The sequence below is a fragment of the Halichoeres trimaculatus genome, unplaced genomic scaffold (assembly GCF_033239565.1).
Source record: "Halichoeres trimaculatus isolate MK-OKI-2021-1 unplaced genomic scaffold, fHalTri1.1 fHalTri1_scaffold_16, whole genome shotgun sequence".
Taxonomy (NCBI): Eukaryota; Metazoa; Chordata; class Actinopteri; order Labriformes; family Labridae; genus Halichoeres; species Halichoeres trimaculatus.
The window spans coordinates 11,424,229-11,446,291 of NW_027437194.1; the positions used below are offsets into that span (position 1 = coordinate 11,424,229).

Below are 22,063 nucleotides of genomic sequence, written 5' to 3' on the forward strand. Positions count from 1 at the left end.
GTGAGAATCAAAGTTATTGCGTTTTTATCTCAAGTGGAACAAAAAGCCTGAAACTTAAAAAGGTTTGTTTGGCAGTTTTTAACCTTCACTGGTAAAGCTGACAAGAATCTTATAATTTTACCAATTGTTGCTTTTTTTCCATTCAGATTTAGGGTGCATCTTTGTGTCATTATCAAAAGGTCAAAGGAGAAGTGTGCTTTGTTTACAGGTGTCTGCAAATTATGGAAAAGTGTTGTCTTAGGCCGGTCCAATCAAATAAGTTGCACTGGTATGTTTTTCCTTCCACATAACATGTTTGGATAAAGAACACAGTTATTTTAACAAACATTAACAAGGTCAAAGTAATATAAATATATCATCTTTGAACTAGTTCAATAACAACCATTAAAGTTTAATTGCTGTCAGTCTAGCATGAAGTTGCAGCCAGATAGATTTGCTTTCAGTGGGAACTATGTTGTCATACCTGTCAGTTGTAGCATTTTGGGGGCATCTTTGTCGTACTCTGTGTGCACACCACAAACCACAAATCTTACCATCTCAGCTTCCCATGTGACCAGCCCCTTTTTTTCTGTACGAGTTGTTAAATTTCTGCCCTCCTGCCTGATCTGAGGACAGCTAACCTGACGGAAACTGACCATCTGAGCAGCTCCGTCTCTAATTGTGTTCACTGAGCTGCAAGATTCCCAGCTCAGCAAACAGCACTCAGACACTATCAGCAGATGGCTTCTCTGGCACAGGTGGGTCCTCATTACTATCACTCCTGAGACTTTTTATATCTACCAAGCTTAGTGTTTTTTCTATTATATTTTGGCTGAATGGGTTGATTCTGTCAGAGCTGTGTTCTAAAGGTGTTGTCTGTAAGTATGTCACTTACGTCTTTGCTGCTGATGTTGATTTTTATTTCCATGGGAGTAGTCGTAGTTGGTTTTGCTGATGTATGAAAGATTTTCGTTTATCTAAAGAAGACAATGTAAACAAGTTAAACACACGTATAAACATATGTGCAGGAACAGCACACCTCTGAAACGTCACATTACGTACAGGACAGGTGAGCCTGTGTCATCAGCTGATCGTCTGCATTCCAGTTAAAAAGCACAAACAGGTTCAGGCACATCACACAGTTAGCTCTCCCACAGACACCTGACAACAGCTGAGGCTACCTCTGACACGGTAAGTTTACATCTACGAGAGTTACATTTAGTATGGTTTGTTGCAAAATTATGTGTTATCTGATAAATGCACCTCAGAAAACAGTTTATATGACAAATGTAGATTGTATAGTACATTTCATGTTGAAAAGTGAAGCAGAATCTGATACAGTTGGTTAAATAAGTGATCTAATCTCTTGTTTGTGATTCACCTCAAGCTCAATGATGTAAGACCAAATTTCCAGATGCTCAAGATAACTATAAATTGTATCAGGAGTATTAGTCGTGGTCCAGATTTATATACATTTAAGCTAAATTTTTAATTATCTTTTTTTTTTTTTTTTTCAAAATGGCAATTGAAAAAATATAGTGAAGAGTGTTTGTGATCAAAGTTAACACCTGTTGTACAAACATCAAAGATTTTTGTGTTGTTTTTCTGTTTTTTCCTATTTTTTTTCTTTTTGTCAAAAATAAAGGAAAATATTGTAAATAATATTTATTTGATGCTTATTGATATGATAAAAACACGAGCTGTGTTACTGTGTGTATTTTTGAAAGTGTGGCAGTGTCCCCACAGATGAATGATATTTAAGAAACTAAAAAAGAATAAGATAAAAAGATAAATGAAAAATAATAAATTCCAAAGATTAAAAAACAAAGAAAAAAAATAACCCTAACAATTAAAGAGAAGTAGAGTTATACAGTAAACCTTCATAAATATTTGCATTTGTATTTAATTGAACAGGAGTCAAATCAATCTTTCTATTATTCTAGCATTACAAATAAAGTCTTATTTTCACAAAGAGTAAAAAGTAAAAGCTGGAAAGGTTAAAGAGATATTTTTAACTTTTATTTTTTTATGTAATAAAAGTAGAAGTGTTCATTAAGATATCAGCACATACAAGAGACAGATTTGGTGTCTTACCTTTGACAGGTTGACTTTCCCTTTTTTTTTGCTGACGTCTTCCTTTTTATGAATGTTCCTGATGGTAGAAAACAAACAATGCAAATGTGTTTCAAGCTCTGCTGGTTTCAACCAAACACAAAACTGACTCATCTTTCCTTTGATGGTTAACTGTTAATGAAGTGTGTTATGCAGCAAAAAAAATTATGTAAGGCAGGTTTTAACTTCACTTCCTTTTGAAAACTTTTTTATCAAGGATATTGCAGATTGGATATGAATGTCTCAAGCTCATCAGGCAAAAGAAAAAAAAAGACATGCAGAAATAAGGAATGAATTAAAGGAAAGTTGATTTTAGGCTGTTATTGCTTAAAATGAAGGATTTGGATGAATGAGACATTAACCACAATGCTTTAATGTCTTCAAATCATCCCCTCTTGCCTAATTTTAATGGTTGTGCCTTTCTGTTTGAAGGTGAACATGTCGGTGTCAATCAGCTCCCGCCTCAACAAAGCTGTGCGTCAACAGTACATGAGCCTGCCCCAGGATGGGAAATGCCAGGTCACCTACATATGGATTGATGGAACTGGAGAGGGTCTGCGCAACAAGACCAGAACCCTGGACCAAGAGCCAAGCAGCATAGAAGGTAAACAGGCTTTGTTTTACTCTGATGTGGGATTACTTTGAGTCACTCAGATAGATTTAAAGGAAAGGGTTTCTTTTTAGGGGTTGGTAAATGAGCTGCTACAAACACGTAATTTTAAAAATCCCCCCCCCCACAAATGAGTAATACAATAATTTTCAGAGGCCTTAGATTTAAACTTTGCATCACTGTCATTAGGGAGAAGCACCAGAGAAGGGAGGGTTGGACATCTACAATGTACACAGTGCACATACAAGCATCCTGGTGCAACATCAGCATACGCAGGCTTAGAGGCAGAGCAAATATTTGTAGGACACTGACCTATTAAAACTTTTTGCTAAGCCCCTTTTTGTTGTCACAGGTCACAAATGTTTACTTTTCACAAGACAACAAACAAGAATGAAAGCATGAGTGGTCAAACAACAAATATGTTCTTGAGATTAAAAAGGGGGGAGATAGAGAGAAAAAGTGTATGCCTGGTGAAATCTTGGTGCGCACAATAACAACACGACACTCTGACCTAGTTCAAATTAACCACATTCCTTTCTAAAAAGATTCGTCTTGTCTTGAAGTTGTTTTGCATTTCACAGATACCCCGAGAGAACTGCTCTACCTTAAGCGCTATTGCCTAAAACAACAACCGTAAAACGATGTCAGACTGAAACACACTGTACTCTACAGATAAGAGTTAGCTCAAGGTTTTTAATCAGCTACTGCTGGCAATGCACTGCAAGTGCCTTAATAACAATAGAATAATTAACTGTCTCTATTCTTAACTACCCAACATAAGAGGCAAGACAAAAAAAACAGTTCAGGTAGTTCAGGTGAGGTGTCCTCACTAGGTATGTAGGTTAGAAGCATGCAGCAGAGAAATTAGGTCAAATACTCTGCAGGATAACGAGTAACTATACCTAGAGCAACAACCTCAACCTCAGTCTCGTTAGCATTCAGACACAAGAATTTTCAACATTCCCTAAACAAAGACAGCCTGTAAGAGCCCAAACCATTATAATAATGATAAAGAATCTGTCCCTGGCAGAGAAAATAAAGAGACTAGTAAAGGCCCTGGTTGGGAGCCATGTGGTACACCATAAGTAGCAGAGATGAACCAAGCACAAACTAATCCTAGCAGTACACCAGCAGAAAATGTATACTACTTTCAGCAGGGACAGAAAAAAAAAAAAAAAAAAAAAAAGCATACATATATACTGGATTAGCATAAATGAGGTACGCACAACTCCTGTTAGATATATTTTTCAGGCTTCCTTTTCATTGACACAGATGGGATATACGGTATTTCAGTGCTGATCTGTTATCTAAATTTCGCCGGTCAGATATTCCCGAGTGGAACTTTGACGGCTCGAGCACATACCAGGCTGAAGGCTCCAACAGTGACATGTTCCTCATCCCAGTGTGCATGTTCAGGGATCCATTCACCCTTGACCCTAACAAGCTCGTCCTTTGTGAGGTCCTCAAATACAACCGCTTACCTGCTGGTACCTTCTTGTAATTCTTTTAGCAATTTTATTGTTGTGATAAAGTTGTGCAGGTAAGGGAAAAACACACTGTGCTGTTTTTTTCCTTAACTGTTCAGAAACAAACCATCGGGAGAGCTGCAAAAAAGTGATGGAGCAGGTGAAAGAGTACTGCATCTGGTTTGGCATGGAGCAGGAGTACACACTTCTTGGGATTGATGGGCATCCTTTTAGCTGGCCTCAAAATGGATTCCCAGGACCCCAAGGTAAATCAGTAGTTGTTTTAATTTTGTCCCTCCTCATCTTGTCTATGTGAAATTCCATGCATTAATAACAGCTTTTATAATATGTAGTCTGGTCAGCATTTTATAAGCTCATTTCTGTTCTCTGTCTTGTGCATTATGATTTTTTTTTCATTCTCATTATGCCTTGCTGTTATTCTGTCTTCAAGTTTTGATGTTTTTCACATTAAGGACCGTATTACTGTGGAGTTGGGGCGGAGAATGCTTATGGACGTGACATTGTGGAGTGCCACTACAAGGCCTGCCTCTATGCAGGTGTCAAAATCTGTGGCACCAATGCTGAAGTGATGCCATCCCAGGCAAGTGTCACACATGTTCTAATATAAACTTTAATGAAATGTAACTTATCCTCTATCCATATCCATAACATATCCATGTTACCATTCCCCTGCTGATTTACTCACTTACCTCTGTGTCTTCTTCAGTGGGAGTTCCAGGTGGGCCCCTGTGAGGGCATTGATATGGGTGACCATCTGTGGATGGCACGCTTCTTGCTGCATCGTGTGTGCGAAGACTTTGGGGTTGTTGCAACATTGGATCCCAAGCCGATGAAAGGAAACTGGAATGGTGCTGGCTGTCACACGAATGTCAGCACCAAGCAGATGAGGGATGAAGATGGACTGCAGTGAGTAAAGTTTTTTTCTGAAACAACTCATGAGTTGTTGATGCCCCTTGAAATATTAAGAGCAAACAATGCCATGTAAAAGTTCTGCTTTTCATGACCACAAATATGTCAATAGACCTACTCACTGTGTGATTCTTTTACTAACTTGGAAATATGTTAGCTTTAAGTTCACACATATAAAGTCCTAAACTCTAAACTGTTTTTCCCACACTCCTTTTTTCATCAGCTCATCAACATCAAAAAGGCAAAATTAGCAACCAAATGATCATTAAAGCGGAGCATTTAGTTGAACAAGACAGAAACATGTATGAAATGAATGTCTTCTTCCTGAAGAAATTAGATCTATATCACTAACAGTGACGCAAGCAGACTTATTTTAAGAACAGGTGCGGGCACATACAGCTTGTTCTCACCACCAGGCGGACATTTTATCGTGTCAAGAGGGCAGTTTATCATGTTTTAACCAGCCAAGGAGACAGTTATGTGTGTTTTCTCCACCCAAAAGGGCAGTTGCCAACAGTGAGTGCCATTTAGCATGCTTTTGGCCCCCATGAGGATACGTTAGCATGCATAATAGTGGGCAATAGGATACTTGAACATGTTTTGGCTCCCAATAGGTCACTTTAGTGCGCATTTTGGCTCCCATGAGGACACCTTAGTGCGCATTTTGGCTCCCAATAGGGCACTTCAGCATGCTTTGAGCATCCACGGGGGCACTTTAGCGCATGTTTCTCGACAATTGGGCCATGAGGGAGGGTTACTGCCCCACTGACCCTCTGCTCCTCTGTGCACACCACTAATCCCTAACATACCAAGTATTCAATCATTACCTGTGATTAGTTGTTAACAGCTTGTTCCTACTGCACCCAAGTGGCATAAAAGTGACTGCAGGTTAAATCAGAATGTGTTGGCTTACTGAGCATGAAGTGACCTGAACATGACCTTTTCTCTTAACAGGAAAAATGTGTAAGCATGACGCCAAACTCACACTGTAAATACAGAATGTGATATGAGTTGATATCAGTAGTTGTGTCTTTGTTTTTATGTTGTGAAGATGCAATTATTTATTTAGATATGGGCTGATTGGTCACAGGTTGATGTTAAGGTTGACAACTCTAAAATCTCTTTGTGTTTTTCGTGTTAACAGGTACATCGAGAAGGCCATTGAGAGACTGAGCAAAAAGCATGCCGAGCACATCCGTGTGTATGACCCACGGGGAGGTCAGGACAACATGAGGCGTCTCACCGGTCTCCACGAAACCTCCAGCATTGACGACTTCTCTGCTGGGGTGGCCAACCGAGGAGCCAGCATCCGCATCCCTCGCCAGGTGGGCCAAGACAAGAAAGGCTACTTTGAGGACCGCCGTCCTGCTGCAAACTGTGACCCATATTGTGTGACCCGGGCCATTACTCACACCTGTCTGTTTGATGAAGAAGACTGTTAAAAAGGGGCAGGGGCTAGGCATTACCCTGTGTAGGGTTTTACTCTTTGTTTATGACAGGCCAGTGTGGAGAAATAAATCGACTCAGAGTTTACCAGAAACACTCAAAATGTCTTAGTGCAAGCTAAAGAATTGAAATAGACGTTTTCTTGATTGTTATTTCTGTATAACTTATCTTTGTTTGTAGCCTCGTGGACAGTTAGCTACAATAAGTGACTTTTCTTTAAAATAAGATATTGTAAGGATTTTTGCAAAGCAGGAGTTAAACTAACTGTTGAACACTTATTCCTTGAAACGTGTGTCAGTTGTGTCTGTTTGGGTGAATAGAAATAAACACACATGGTGCTATAATCATCTGGGTATCTTGTTGTCTATTTTTCCCTTTGAGCACAAGACAGCAATATCACGGTTAAGACTATCATATATTGCAGTCTGAATGAAAGCATTTAAAGTTATATCAGTTTAATCAATACAGAATTAGATTCAAGCTGATTTGATCCCCTGTGTGATAAAGTAATAAAACAAAATTGCCCTCTTCATGTTTTCAGGCCTGTATAAAGAGCACTCATTTATTATTATGATTATTTAACAGTGAACCATCATGATCTCATGACAAAGTGTTTTGAAAGTATGCCTCAAAGCTTCTGCATCACTCATGGTTAAAACTGCTTTTGAAACAGCTGTCAGTCATCTCGTCTGACACCTTCCCCCTCACACCTCAGTCTTAGTGTTGTTAGTTTCATATGCTGGTACATGTTGTACAGAGGAATACTTTTTAACTTTATCAACCTGTAAACTCTTTGCAGTAGCTTAAAGGGCTGTTCACAAACTTTTTATTTAAAGGAGCCATGACATGGTAAGAATCAGATCACTGAAAGGAATTTGTCCCCTGGCTTCCTTTGTGATATCGTTGTGCTTCATAGTTGATCATTACTAGGAATATATATATATATATATATATATATATATATATATATATATAAATAAAAAAAAAACGCTGACCAAAAATACCCACATTCTGTCATGATGCCCAAGTTTTTTTAATTAACCCAATCTATAATTCCACTCAAGGAAAAACATGGCAAGAGTAAATAAAGTCAACCTTAAACTCCACGGCCTTAGTGTCTTATGTCCACAGCAGGAGGTAGAGGACCCAGTTGCAGATTCAACTCAAAACGTTTTTGTTTTTTGTTTTTTTTTAACAAAACATTAAGTCCCAAACTAAAAGAAATCCAAAAATCGACGGACCAAAACTTGAGGACAAACTTACGAGGAATCCTGGAAACACGGAGCATGGGGAACAGACAGACAAGTGGAAAACAGCAACACAAAAAACACATGGGGGGCAACGACTCAAACAGTACTAGGGAGTCCTAAAAGTGAACATAATACAATATGAGAAATAAGAGAAGATCACAGAGTGCATAAATATCTGAGCTGCTTTTGTAAGTATGCACTTTCTAATTAGTTTTAAACAATTTCAATGGCTCCTTACTGATTTGGTGATTTTCTCCACATGTTTATCAAACCTGTGATAAACATAAATGATCAATGCTGGAAATAAATGATAGATAAATGATGTGTAAATGCAAAAACAATATCCTCTTGATCACTAAAATCACAGCATGCATGAAAAAACAACAACATCTATTTCAGAAAAAGACAGATTACCAAAAAAATAAATAAGATGATTTAAATAAATAAATAAAACAATCTAAATAAATAAATAAGTAAACATCTAATACAACAGCATAAAGAGAATCAGGCACTGCCCCTACACTATCATTTTTATCTTTAATAATATTCTGCCCTGTGTTAGGCTGACCTGCCCAGGATGTATCCTGCCTCCTGGTGACCCAAGAGGATTAACAGTTTAGATAATGGATGGGTGGATGGATTACAATCATCTGATTTAACACACATCAGGCAGTGGTCCAGATGTGAATTTGCTTCTTAAATCTGTCCACCAGGTGGAGCCATTGCTGTTAGTTCTCTAGACTACATTTAAACTACTGAAAGTCAAAAGTCAGAGTAACCCAAATAAGGTCAGTCACAACACCTCAATACACCAGAAATAGCATCTGTGTAGCCCCTCTGTGAGAGATTAAATGAGCTTGGTTTGAAACCAGAAAGAATTTAAGCAAAATAAACATTTGTTCATGTTTGTTGACTTCAGAACATGAATGAGTTTGGTTATTCATCGTACTCCTAGTACAAACATGGATCACCTCCATCTGATGCTCAGTGTATCTGACATATGCCATCAACATCTTATCCTGTTACTTCCCGACATACGATCCTCTGGTTGTATCCTTGCTGTGTCAACATGACTCATCATCAAGCTGTCTGAAGGGAGCTTTCAGAAACATGAGTAAACACAAAAAGCAGGGAGTCAGTGGAGCACAGCATACATATACATGTGCCACAGCAGATTTCCGTGGATACAGGCAGTAACTTGGCAACCTTCAAGTTTGTCTGTTGTCATGGTAACATCTGTGTCAGAGCATTTTACCAAGAGTGCGAGACGCCCAGTGAGACGAATGGGAGTGTGAGAAATGAGAGAGGAAGGGAATAGCTATAATTTGTCTGCATCTTTTGGGGCTGACGCTTCTTTTTTAAGATATTCTGGTTTGTGGGACGTACAAAAGCCATCACACAAAAACCTATTAACCTCTTCTGTGAGGTCATACTGCACCACTGATATCAAGTCTGATAATTCCTTTAGTAGCTGATGCTGCACATTTAGACAGGAAGTGCAGTCAGAGTCAGAGGTTGTTTCTAAGATAGAAGTAACTACAGGGCTGGAAGGTGTATGAGACAGAGGAAGGTAGTTTTGCAGTCTCACTCATACTATGCTCAAGCATTTAGAGTTTGTTGCATAGAGTAAAAATAACTGGATTGTACTGAATAGGGGCAGTGCAAGTGGTGTGTTGCTCTCAATGCAGCTTTAAAAAATACAGCTAGAGATAAACAGCTACATCTGCTGTTGTCTGCTTTAAATTGGAGATGTTTATCCATTCTAATTGTAGTGATCGCACTGTAAGGTATCAACTGGATGCAAATATCTACAGTACTTGTAAAATAAAAAAGATTGGCTTATTAGGTCTGTGAATGGTCATTAATAAGCTTTCAACAGTAAACTTTATAAGTATCATTTGAACATTCTGGGGTTTTGATTGGTACTCTCACGTCTTGTTACTGCAAGGATTTCAAGCAAAATAGTTGCTCTGATTTTATATGAAATAGATTAATACACTGCCTGTGTAAAAAGGACTGTTATGTTAAGCAGATGTTCAGGCTGTGAAACGATAAAATTAATGAGCTCCCCAGTTTCAAAACATTTACATATTTCCTGCTATGAAGTTTCAGACTGTGAGTGCACAGAGAAAATAAAGTACCTGCTGAAGTGCAGGGATTGGCTCTTGACACAGTGTTAACCTCTTTAGGACAGGAACTCCTGGAGCTCAAAAACTTTCAAACTCACTCAATTTGAACTTCTAATGTATTGATTTTAATTATTCTTCTTTCAAAATTTATGCTAACATACCTTTAAGATATTTGTTTTGTTCCTCCAAGCCAGGGCTGTCCAACCAGTCACAGAGCCACAAAAATCACTGTGATACTACAAAGAGCCACATCACACACATGGTCTTACAAACGCACTTCCTCTCACATATAAATGAAATTACATTAAATAAAAATCAATACATTTACAATTTTTAAAGCAAGATTTATTGTGTCTGTGTGTTTAAATTCCTATTTGGAGCCATGTCAAAGACAAATTTCTGTTTTTACTGCAGAAGAGACAAATTTCTTTCTATATAGCTAATATATCTATCTATATAGCTATCTAGATAGATAGCTATTATCACATGAGCGACTGAGAGGAGCACATGTAGAGAAAAGAAACTGAAACTTAAGTATCAATCTTGTCACTCAAGTATTGGTCAGTACTGATCCCAACATCAGAATCAATGTATCAATATTTTAGGTTGATCAGCACTGCACTACTCATAACAAAATATTATATATCTTTCTCATGAATAGTTCAAAGAGTCTCACACCGTCAGACAAAGAGCCACATGTGGGTCTTGAGCCACAGGTTGGCCACCCCTGCTCCAAGCCCATGCAGCGACTTTACTTGAGCTAAAAGAAGTGTAGAGTGTAGAGTAAAAAGAACATACTAGTTCCAGGGATCATGCATTTTATGTTTCAGCAACTGATGAAAGGGAACTTAAAAGAAAACCAAGCAAAATGTGGTCTACTGAAATCAGAAAATGTATCCAAATCAGTGGTGTGTTTAGACATTTTGAAGGGCAGGAGCAAAAAGGGGAAAAGGCACATACAGCCACAAAGTTCTATGTGATTTTGAGGGAACTATGCACCCATTTTTGGACTCCCAAGACAACAGTTTATCATGTTTTAACCAGCTAAGTGTGCACTTAAGCAAGTGTCTTGCAACAACTGGTCACACACAGCTGGTTACAGCTGTAACCATGCATTTTGTCTTCCAGTTACTGATCAAGGGGAGCTTAACGAAGTGTAGCAAATAAACATGGTCTATTGAAAACGCAAAATGCATCTGTATAATTTCCTGGAAAGATAGGCTATGTGTCTAGTTGAAAATAACCTCCCTGAAAACATAATGGAACCTCTTTATATTGGGTAATATTGTACTGTCAGAAATTATACTGCAAAAATTTGCCTCAAGATCTTTGATTCCAAGAAAAATAGCACAGCCCAATGGTTGTATACTGTGCTGCTACTTCCTTGTTTTTGTTTTCCCATCAATAGTCACAGAACAAGACATAAAGGATGTTCACATTGAGCAGCCTAATAATAAGGTCGACAAAATTTTGTATTCAAATTAAATGTGGATGCTGTTGTTGATTATTTTACATAATAAAAATCATTGTCTGGGAGGTAAAGCAAATACACACTCATTACTTTCGCTTCATTCAATGGGTCGTCGGCGTGACGTCACTGTGGGCGGGTGGGGGGTGTGAGGGGTTGGACTCGCAGCGGCAGCAGGTGAGAGCGCAGCATCGTCTCTTCGCAGCATTCAGAGACGCAGGACGGAGGAGTTAGCGGAGCGGAGAGGAGCCATGGGAAAGCTTCAGGAATTTGATATCACTTTTACCAACAACAAGGTTGTCTACGGTCCTGGGGAGTCTATAAGCGGAACTGTGAAGATAAAAACCGGCAACTCGCTGCAGTATAAAGGTAAGTTGACCTTCAACATGTTTCCAACATGAGGAACATGTTTTGCCACCGTGTCTCTCAAGCGGAGCGCGCAGCGACAGCTTCATGTAAATAAACTTTTCCTCCGTGACGGTAGACACCAGGAAGAATTAAAGACCGGATTAAAGTCTTGACTAATGTGATGGCTCATTTTATGGCTGTGGATAAATCATGACGGGTTTTGGTGCTTCTGATTTGGGAGTGGACGTTTCCAAGCGCCACATGACACGAGCAGTCGCTGAGGACTCCTTTCGTTTTGTACCATTCCGGCTAGTTGATGCTTCTCAGCAATAACCAGATCGTTTTAAAACCACATCCTGGATCCACCCTGCTTGTTGCAACATGTTGCTTCCTTGCCGTTTTGACCAAAATTCAAACATTGTTCTGGGATCGTTGTTGTAACAGACGGGGAGGAAATATCCAGTAAAAACAGAACAACAGGTGTTTACTAGAAGGCGTTTTAATCAAAATCATAATTCATGTGGACTTGCCTTAATAGTTATTAAAGAGGGTAAAGTAGCAAGGTGAAGAGCAGCCTTTGGAGTTTCCATGTAAGTAAACAAAGAAGCTATTGTGGGAGAGGGATCCTTGTGGGAACTCTTACTGATAAAGAGCTGCTATCAACTTGTACCTAAGCACTTTTTCAAAGGGGTCTGACACAGAGGAATGCTAATGGACAGAGACAGAGACTGGAGAGAAGAGTCCCCCCTCACATAACGCACTCCAAAAACATACTATGGAGAAGACATTGTGTCACATGCAGTTATCTGGCAGCACTTCCACCTGTTTGACATATTGAGATTATTTGTCATAACGCACAGGCTGACCTGAGTCAGATGGTGTTTCAGCAGGGGTCAGAGCACATGCTGAGCTGTGTTACATTGTAAGGTCACATGAATGTGTCTACCTGACACCAGGCGTTTTTTCCCCAATGAAACCTGTGGCTCCTGTGGTCGATGGGCCCTGTCCTTGAAACATACAGACAGCTCTTAACGTGTCATCAGCTCAATGAAAGTATTTTAAGATGCTGAAAACATGTGGAGCAGTTTTGATGGGATTCAGATGATCTATTAACTGCTGCTTTTTACACTTAATTGTGTTTTTCTGACGGGAGAACAATTTTCCACCTGCACAGGGTGAAAAACAGCAGTGTGGTTTCACCGCTCTGTGCTCTGTCTAAACCTTTTTCTGCACTGAAACTTATTATTTAACAGTTAGGTGACTCTTAAAAAGAAAGAAGATTCCATTTAATCCCACTGGGAATAGGAGTCGCCACACTTTAATTTCTGGAATCTTTTGAAATGTTGGTTTACTTTTGGTAGGTAATATACATGTTAAAATAAAATGTATGGGAAAAAAAATATTTCAAAATTAAATGATATAATAATGTGATAATAATAAAAATAATAATAATAATAATAATAATAATAATAATAATAATAATAATAATAAAAAGTATGCAAAAAAAATCCTGCACTTATTATGTAGGACAAAATTTGTCATTGAATGGGTTCAGTCAAAAAGTCCCCGGAGCAAAACAACAAAAAAATCTTCGGTCTCTCTTGTCCCCCTCTTCCGCTTTTGTCCCTTTACCACCCACGACTTTGTAAACAGTATAATAAAACACTCATTTAGTCAATAACTAACCACAAGACTAAGAGCCAGCCCTTAGTACATGGACGTAGCCTCTGTGACGTCACCTGCCTGTTCCTGAACAGAGTAATAGGTAAATTGTTGGCAAGGGGCCATATTGGAAACATTGACTCAAGATGCGGGCTTTTGACCTCCTTACCAACAGCTACAAAGCGCCAGACCTGTCAGTCACACGAGCTGCACGTCTGATTGGACAAATTTTGGATCTTAATAGGTGATCTTGATAATCTGATGCTGCCCTTTGGGGGCATCAGATTATCTAGAAGTACCTAAAGCTAGGTTGAACCACAAATTTTCAATGGCTTTCCAATTTCCAAAGGCTTCAAAACTCCACTTCAGAAATCAGTGGGTGATGTCACTGAGACTTCGTACAGCTCAAGCGTTATCACTGGCCTTTGCTGTAGTCTGGTTACTTATCTGTATGTGCTACACTAAACAATTGACATATTTTTTGTCTAGTGCCAGACAGATTTTTTAATTTAGCCTGTCCGCTGTGAGATGTCACACATCACCTCACAGACCCTTTTCTTCAATGACTTTACGGATCTGACTGTATAAGTATCTCGTGTAATTTCAATGTTGTTTTCATCTATATTTCTAAACTGTAAAGGGGAATTAATGATGCATAGTGAGCTTGGCCCACTGCACATGACACATGCTGAAGTGTGTTTAAGACTGATTGTTCACGAATTTCCTGTTTTTTTTTGTTGCTCAAGTTGTTTCCCTTTTTATTACTTTTTTTGCTGCTGAGTTCAGCTACGGGTTAAAACTCCTGAAATGCTGTTGAAACTTCTTTTTGACTCTCAGTGCATTACAACTATTGTTTTAATCAGCTGGGAGACAGTTTTACCACACAAAGACTTATCTTTTGAGAGTTTTTTTTACAAGGTGCTGCTGCTTTTGCAAGTTTCAGCCTCATTACTTTTACTTTAGGCGTAAAGAAACTCCAGCTGAGGAGACTTGAGCTCCATTACGGGCTTTCAGCGTGTCCGTTAATGTGCTGTAAATGCAGAGGCTGCATTAAAGTCCAGTGACATCACCTTTCTCAACCACGACTGTTCATGAGTTCATCAATCAGGCGGTTGAATCATGCTGAGGCAGGGAGTATGTGGCCGTACGCTCTGTGAAAGCGTGTGAATTTCCTTGTTTTTGTTTCTCGAGAAGAGAATAAAGAGGGATTGTTGGTTTGTTTCTTGTTGTCTGGGCTCATGGAGTAGATTCTTCAGTGAATGTATTAGCTGGATTATTAGGTTAAGGATGTCCCATTAGGCCCAATGGTGAGGCTCATGGGTAATAATCTAAGAAATCATTCTCACACATATTGAATCTTAAAATGATTCATATTAAAAGAGTTTATACTCCTCGGGGTATTGCCCTGTCAATACAAACTGTGACAAACCTCGTTGGCTGAAGAGTGACAAAGCAGCTCAGTCACATCCTGCCATGAAAACCAAGAACAGCTGGCATGTATTTATAGTGAACTGTTAATTTAAATGTTTGTTCCTGTTTTATAGATTATGCTGACTTAGGAGCTATGTGGAATCAAGTGTGATGCTTAATAATAAGATATGCACAGTTCATATGATAAAATATATACACAGAGATATTAATAAACAGATAAAAGCACTCTGAGATGCTGTAATATTGCGGAGACCATATTCTCAACTTCTCTCTATTATTGATGATGGAGACCATTAGACAGCATTTCTATTGATTGGCTTCCTGTCAGAGATTGATGTTAAAAGTTGGCCATTGTTCACATTACTTACATGTGCAGTGTAAAGTGCAACCCAATTCGAATCTGTGCATGAGCTACACATGTTTTGTCTTATGAAAAGTTTTAATTTAAGAACAGTTTGCTCAGATATTGGAGGAAAAAACAATCAGAAAACTTGCAAAGCTCCAAATTGATGTCATAAAATTAAAGGAGGCTTTATCTAGAATAGTCTGACATATTCAATATTTTTTGCACTTGCAGATTTGAAACACCTTATCTCATGTCCTGCTTTAGAAGTAAAGACGTACTGACTTTTTTTGACATGGATGTGGGCTATTGACAGTAAACACACCCTCACTAAAGAGCTGGGATTCCTCTCTATTAATGGCAGTAAATTATAGATTTGAAGCAGCTAGAGGCAGCCAGCCTGTCTGTTTGAGTCAGCCTTGGTTTCCCGCCTAAAAGCATGTCTGATACAGCCACCTGATACAAGACAGGTTGTTGTTTTGATCCAGTGTCTTAGGTTTTATAGATATATATAATGTCATGTGGTCACATGCCCGTATTGACAGTTTATCTCAAACTTTGGGGGCAGTGCTGCCGTGAAAACCAGGTTTGGTTTACAGAAACAGAAATCATCTTAAGTAAATCTCCTGTGATTTGTTTTTCCACCTCATTTGTAGCCTTTGTGTTCTACATTCTTTTATCTGTGTTAATCTAAGTAGACTTTGAATAGAGATGTGTGTAAGTGAGACATTTAAATGTGTAATTCTTTTGTATCTCAGGTGACTGTAGTAGATCTCAGTTTAGCTTTAAGCAAAGCAGAGGCACAAACATTCACTGTAACCCAATCATCATTTGCGGTAACACAAACCACAAGCTTTATGTAAACAAAGCCAGGTGTCTCCACAGGTTCTCATGGAGCTGGCCACAGGCATGTGTGTGTGCAAACACAATAAAACAGTCTCTGTGTCCTCCTCATATATGAGCTGTTTTTAATTTGTATAAAAATCTATTTTCTAAAAACTTTAAATGAATCATATTGACTCATGTTTAAAAGCCCTGGTGCAACAAAGTCAGCAAGTAAAAGTTGTCCCAACATTGTTGTCATAGTCCAGAATATAGGCTCTCACAGAAAACAGTAGTTTGTAGAAAGTTAAGTAAAGAGTCATGAACTTATTTTCAAAATGAAAGGAATAAAGTAAATCTTTATTTATATAGCACTTTTCTCAGCACAAAGTTACAAAATGCTTCACAAGAGGTAAATAAATAGAGGCCAGTACAATTACCCTCCTGGCTCATGAAGGCATCCCAGTAGGGCTGAGTTTCTGTATGGATGTCTGGACTCAGGGGGCTGTGTGATGATGACATCACTGACCCCAGGGTGATCTGTCTGTCTGAGAAAACAAGAGCTGCGCCGAAACCAGCCGATAACTCATCCCAAGGACACAATCTCACACATATTTTGGTTAGTGAGGCAGCTGTCCTGTTGGCGAGTTAGTTAGAAACTTCTTTAGTAGATGTTTTAAATTGAGGTTCTTCCTGAATTTGATTGTTGTGTTATTATCTGTAAGATAAAAATCTGCTTAGTCAGATTTTTTTGTGGAATTATTGTTTCTTGTGGATATTTCATAGAGTATTTTGTAATCCTTCAGACTTTGGTGTCTTTGTCCTTTTAATGAGGAAAATTACACACTCATTGCTCAGTGAGAAGAAAAGTGACTCAGTCTGACTCCTTTCCTTCAGCTGCCCTTTGTGAGTCATGAGTCAGTGTACAATACCCAGAATAGGTGCCGGCTGTTGTACCGGAGTCTTCACACCAGCTGCTCTCCCTCACCAGGGTCATTAATGATAACTATCCTTTGACCTCCATAACCAACACCCATCCCAACCCCATGGCTGGTTATTTAGGTCTAACATAAGAGGATTCTGTCTCATTGCCCCTGAAAAGCAGATGCAGACACACCCCTGATCACTCCCCTTCTTCTGTTCTGGAAAAAGCTGTCCCACTTCCTGTGCGGTGCTGGGTGAGGTGACGTCACTCGTTAGGGCTAAGGAACTGAACACTGATTGGTGCAAACAGATAAACTAAAGATAGACCACTCAGCTGTGAGATAAGAAGTTGTTTTATAGTTATGATGATGTTTTGTGATGTGTTTTGTCATGTGGTCACAGTGCCCTGCATAGTAAATGGTTGATCTGAATCAAGTTTTGGGAGGTAACAGTTGAATCAGGGCTGTAATTCTTCACAACGCCTTTTCAGTAGTTGCTCAGAGGTACAGAAAGGTGTGAGGTTTTGGCTCTCATGTTACATAATAAACTGTGTTGAATAGCCGGCAGCCGAGATCAGAGATTAAATCTTTTATAGTCTGTTGTTAGAGGTAAAGCTGTGTGCGTATTTTGATCTTGTATCAACTTTTGTGACGCTTTCAGAGGCGTCAGTCATCTTCTTATGTCTCCTCACTTTCTCAGTCATGTGCATGCGGCTCATTTTTCATGTACAGCCCTTTACACCCATTAAACAATGCTTACTTGTCAAAGTTGATTATTTTAAAACTATTAACGTCTTTTCTGGGAACCAAATGGACATAGGGTATTTGGTTTGTTCTGTTCACCATCTGTCTTCATCGGAGATGGTGCTACAAGTGGTGTGGCTTACAGAACAGAAGGAAAAAGTATAAACTTATGTGTTTTTGTATTTATAAACTGTTTAGATTTTAAAAGATACCATAACACATCTAATTGCCGAGATCTGGAAGTCTGTTTTTAACTAATCAAATCTCCCTCTTACTTTTACTGTACTGTGTCCGGCCTTCACTGAGCAGCTCTGACACCATCAAGAGAGGAGACAGGACAGTAGAGACAAGAGATACATAAAGCAGATCAAAAACAACACAAAGCAACAAAGTTACTTCTCATAAACTTTAAAGGGTAACACCCTCGTGCCAAAATCAAACAGCAGCCTCTAACTGCTGTGTCTGTTAACAGAGGGGTAAAGTTGATTTCCCAAGCAGGATTTGTAGTGATGGACGTAAAACTCCTCCGGGTCTGTCTTTACAGCAGGTTTGAGGTCTGTTGACCTGGCATAGTTTTCCTCAGGCCCCAGGCCATCAGTGTCTGTTGTTGAACCCACTTAACCCTGAACTCGAAATGTCACTCATCAAACCTTTGGAAATGTCTGAATCTACTTCCTCTCTGTCAGCTTACCCCAGAGGAACAGCTGTGATACCTGAACTGCACCTTTTAAAGGATGTAGCTTTAGCGATCAGCTCCTGGGTGGTTAAAATGAGTTCAATAAGAGGATTTTACCACCATGATATCACCTGTTGGTTCATGGGATACCTTTTTCAAACTGTCTGGAGAAAAGTGTTGTGTTTTATTCTGTGGAATGATTGCCAATTCAATACTGTGCTAAGCCATGTAGTGTTTTCTTCACATGGAGCTCGCATGGGAAATGTTGAATGAGTTGTGCTGTGATATAAAGAGGTTCTGCTAGTGGTTTGAGAGACCCGAGAAGCTAGCATGAGGTATGAGACAACAGTTTAGATGCTAGAGCGAACTGTTAAACCACATCAAAGTGTTTTTAACAAAATGTGTGTGGCAGGTTCCCAACTGATAACCCCGGTGTTATAATGGCCCCTGCAGTTTATTCGCCACAATCATTTCAGGCTGTGGGGGTGTATCAAGAGCCATGTGGTTGCTGTGTCAGAGTCAACTTGTTTTTTGCTTGCTGTTAGCTGATTAGTCCTTCATGCAGACTAATGTAGCTGTTCCCAGTACTGTTTAATATCTCTATAATGTTTAATGTATTACCAGGAGTGTGCCAAAACATCCATATCATGAACTACCATGATATTTGACCTTATGATGGATTATTAATGTGCGCTTGCCGTGTATTGTTTTTCTTTTTATTTTAATTCTTTCATTAAAATAGAACTGCTATAAACTTTTTCCATCATTCCTCCTCCAAATAGGCTTAAGTCACAGTAGAATTAAAAACACCAACGGCGCTATTATGGTGAAAAATGCACCAGCATTGTTTAAATAAAAAATGTTGACTCTCTTTTAGGGCTGCACGATTATCGCAATCGCAATCTCAGCACATGCAATTCAGATTTTTCTCGATGATAACCAAGCAAGTCTGTAGACTCATCATGACACAACTTTTTTTATTAAATCGCAAGCACAATTGCAATATTGTCCACCTAATCGCAAATCGCACCTTTTCCCCAAATCGTGCAGCACTACTCTCTTTGGCTTTTATAGCCTGGATGTGACAGGGCTGGATGGGGATAGGTATGTAAGAAATAGGATCTACAGATGGTATAACAAACATACACAGCTCACCACCACCCTGAGCTAGCAGAGAAAACTGTGCCTACTAGCTTGTTGTATCAATAATCACAGTATAACCATATCTAAAGGTACTGTGATCGTATCCCATATCATATCGTGTTGTGCTGCGTTGTTTCTTATCCTATTGTTTTGTATAGTGAGGTACCCTGAGATCCCAAGCCCTACAACTGACTTATAAATGATGCTGTGCTATTAAATGCCATCCATCATTTGTGCTTGTTAACACTAGAGTAGGAGACGGTGGCGGCTGCTGATCAGTCAAGGAGGGGAAGCTCATTTTTTTCCAGCCTACATCATAAATTTATTTGTTTATTTAAACGTAAATTCTACTCTCTGTTCCTTTTCAAGAAAATGATCTGTGACCCTGTCGTACCAGCCAGGTGTTTTTTCCAGGGATTTTACCAGTGTTTTCTCAATGGCCAGCAGAGCTAGACTGCTAGACTTGTGTCGCGGGTGTAAGACTTGAGACGCTTTGAACAGGAGAAGCTCTTCTCTACAGATGCTCTGGTGGAGGGTTGTACTTCAAGATCGCTGACTGGCTCATTTTACTGTCAATCAAAAAGGGATTTGGCCTCAGACAGATCATCCAATCATCATGCAGAAGCCCAGCGTCCAGGCCAGCTCACTGCCTCATAGACCCCCAAAGACGCTGAGCGTCCGATGAGCGGAACAAAGTCCAGCATTCATCCAATGACCGTCCATTTTCCACTGTGGAACCACCCACTCTACGCTTCCCTGCTGAAGCCAGAAGACACTCTACGTCGGACTGTTTTAAAGCGCTGAGATGCTGCGGGGATGAATGAAAAGGAGGTCGAGCCAGTTACCTGTGATAGGTAGCTGATTCTGAACAAAAGATGAAGGAATTCTTGTACATATTTTGTCAATGAAATGTACACACAGCAGTACATATCACCACTTTTTTGGGGGACATTCTAGGGGAAGCTGAGCTTCCCTTGCAGTCTTAGAGCAATCGCCACTGGCAGGAGAGTATGAGAGCCTTAGAGAATAGCCTCTAGCCAGAGCTTTAGATTGTTCTGATGCTGTAGCAGACCCATATTTGACCCAATACACTTAGTTTAGAAAAGATTGAAACTTTTTTTAATGAAAATGTGTCAGATGTAGATTATGATGGCGGTCACTTGTCACCAAAAATAAAATTGTTTTATACTGAACACTTTTAGAAGTAGAAACAAAGCATTGTGTCAAATAGAGCCGCTGAACTCTCACTGACCTTTAGTCTATGATTCATAACAAAAACAATGTGGCCTTGACTTCACTGTACAGAGAGACGAATCTTTAGAAATGCTCAGTTTAAATGACTAGTTATGTTTTTACTGGGGTGGTTTCTGCATTGTTTCATGAGCATCTTGATCCTTAACTTTTAGTTGTTTCATCTTTCAAAGATGAATATTGTTCCTTGACAGGACACGCTGGTCTGTCTCTGGCATCAGCAGAATGAGATAAGGTCAACTGAGGACAAAGACCAACACTTAGAGAAACCAGTGCCTAAATGCAGATATCTGCTTACATCAAGAGCATCCACAGGGATGCTAAGCTGGCAGGAGGGAAGTGTTTACACATGTTGTGTTGCTGAAGCACTACAGGGGGAATTACATGATCTTTGCTACATGTCACAAAGTCAAAACAAGATGATCTTCCTGCTACAAAATCTGTTTTTAGAGCTGTAAAGATAGATCACAGAGGTTGTGTGGGTCTCCTCAGGTCATGAAGTCTGTCTGGATTTTTTTTTTTTTTTGGCGTGATGGGTAATGTGGGAGCGGCTGCAGTGCACGGATTACGTGTCTGCTATTTTTTTATGATGTAACTCATGCAGGGATAAGCCTCTTACACATACATGCATACACAGAGACGGGTGTGTAGTTTTGCATGCAGCAAATGTTATAAACTAACTGGAGTGTGCAAAGCTTGTCATACACCATTGTCAAGCAGTATATTGCGTACTTGGGCTGGTTCATTGTAGAATACAAGCAAATGATTTTCTATGCAGAGTGTGACAATAAGAAGTCGACGTGAAAAATGTTCAAAACTTAACCGGTACTCATGTCGATCTGGCCAATTAAACAGTGATTGGTTAACTGACAGAGTGACCAACTGGCAGAGTCCCTTCCCACCACAACACTGTCACTGCACCATAACTTACACAGAGTACAGGGAGTGACTTTGCAATTTTCCAATTGGCTACTTTCAAAGTCAAACTCACACTTCCTGTTATTCTAAAGTTTTCTAACCAGGATTTAGATTGAAGTAAACAGTATATTTTTCCTCTACATGTGCTGCTTTAAAAATCCACTCAGATTTTATATTATGTTATGCAACTTTCCATTTTCATGTCATGCAGTAACCTGATTTGAAATGTTGTGTGGTGATCTAATCTCGCCTCCCAGTTTTGAAGCCGAAAACAGACAGAAGTGCAGTAAAATAAGGTTTAGAGGCAGAGTGTGGTTCCTGCATTTCGTTCTTGTGGTTTCTTACTTCCTTAGACTCTCTGTTTGGAAGGCTGTAATGGAGGGCATAAAGCCATGCATTAATTTTATCTTTC

At 39.3% G+C, this 22,063-nt stretch overlaps 2 protein-coding genes across 2 annotated transcripts in view; both read left to right on the top strand.

Moving 5' to 3' along the window:
• The first annotated feature begins 719 nt into the window (after nt 1-719).
• LOC141805770 (glutamine synthetase-like) lies at nt 720-6,539 on the top strand. Its single transcript, XM_074690958.1, has 7 exons — nt 720-737; nt 2,524-2,695; nt 4,027-4,188; nt 4,287-4,433; nt 4,641-4,768; nt 4,895-5,094; nt 6,242-6,539. Exons 1-7 carry the CDS (start codon nt 720-722, stop codon nt 6,537-6,539), a joined length of 1,125 nt encoding a protein of 374 aa, XP_074547059.1.
• Nucleotides 6,540-11,569: 5,030 nt separating this feature from the next.
• arrdc1b (arrestin domain containing 1b) overlaps nt 11,570-22,063 on the top strand; it is a 39,540-nt gene continuing 29,046 nt past the window's right edge. The window contains exon 1 of the mRNA XM_074690613.1: nt 11,570-11,759. Coding sequence (XP_074546714.1) covers nt 11,642-11,759 — 118 coding nt within the window. The 5' untranslated portion in view covers nt 11,570-11,641. The remainder of the gene's footprint in view (nt 11,760-22,063) is intronic.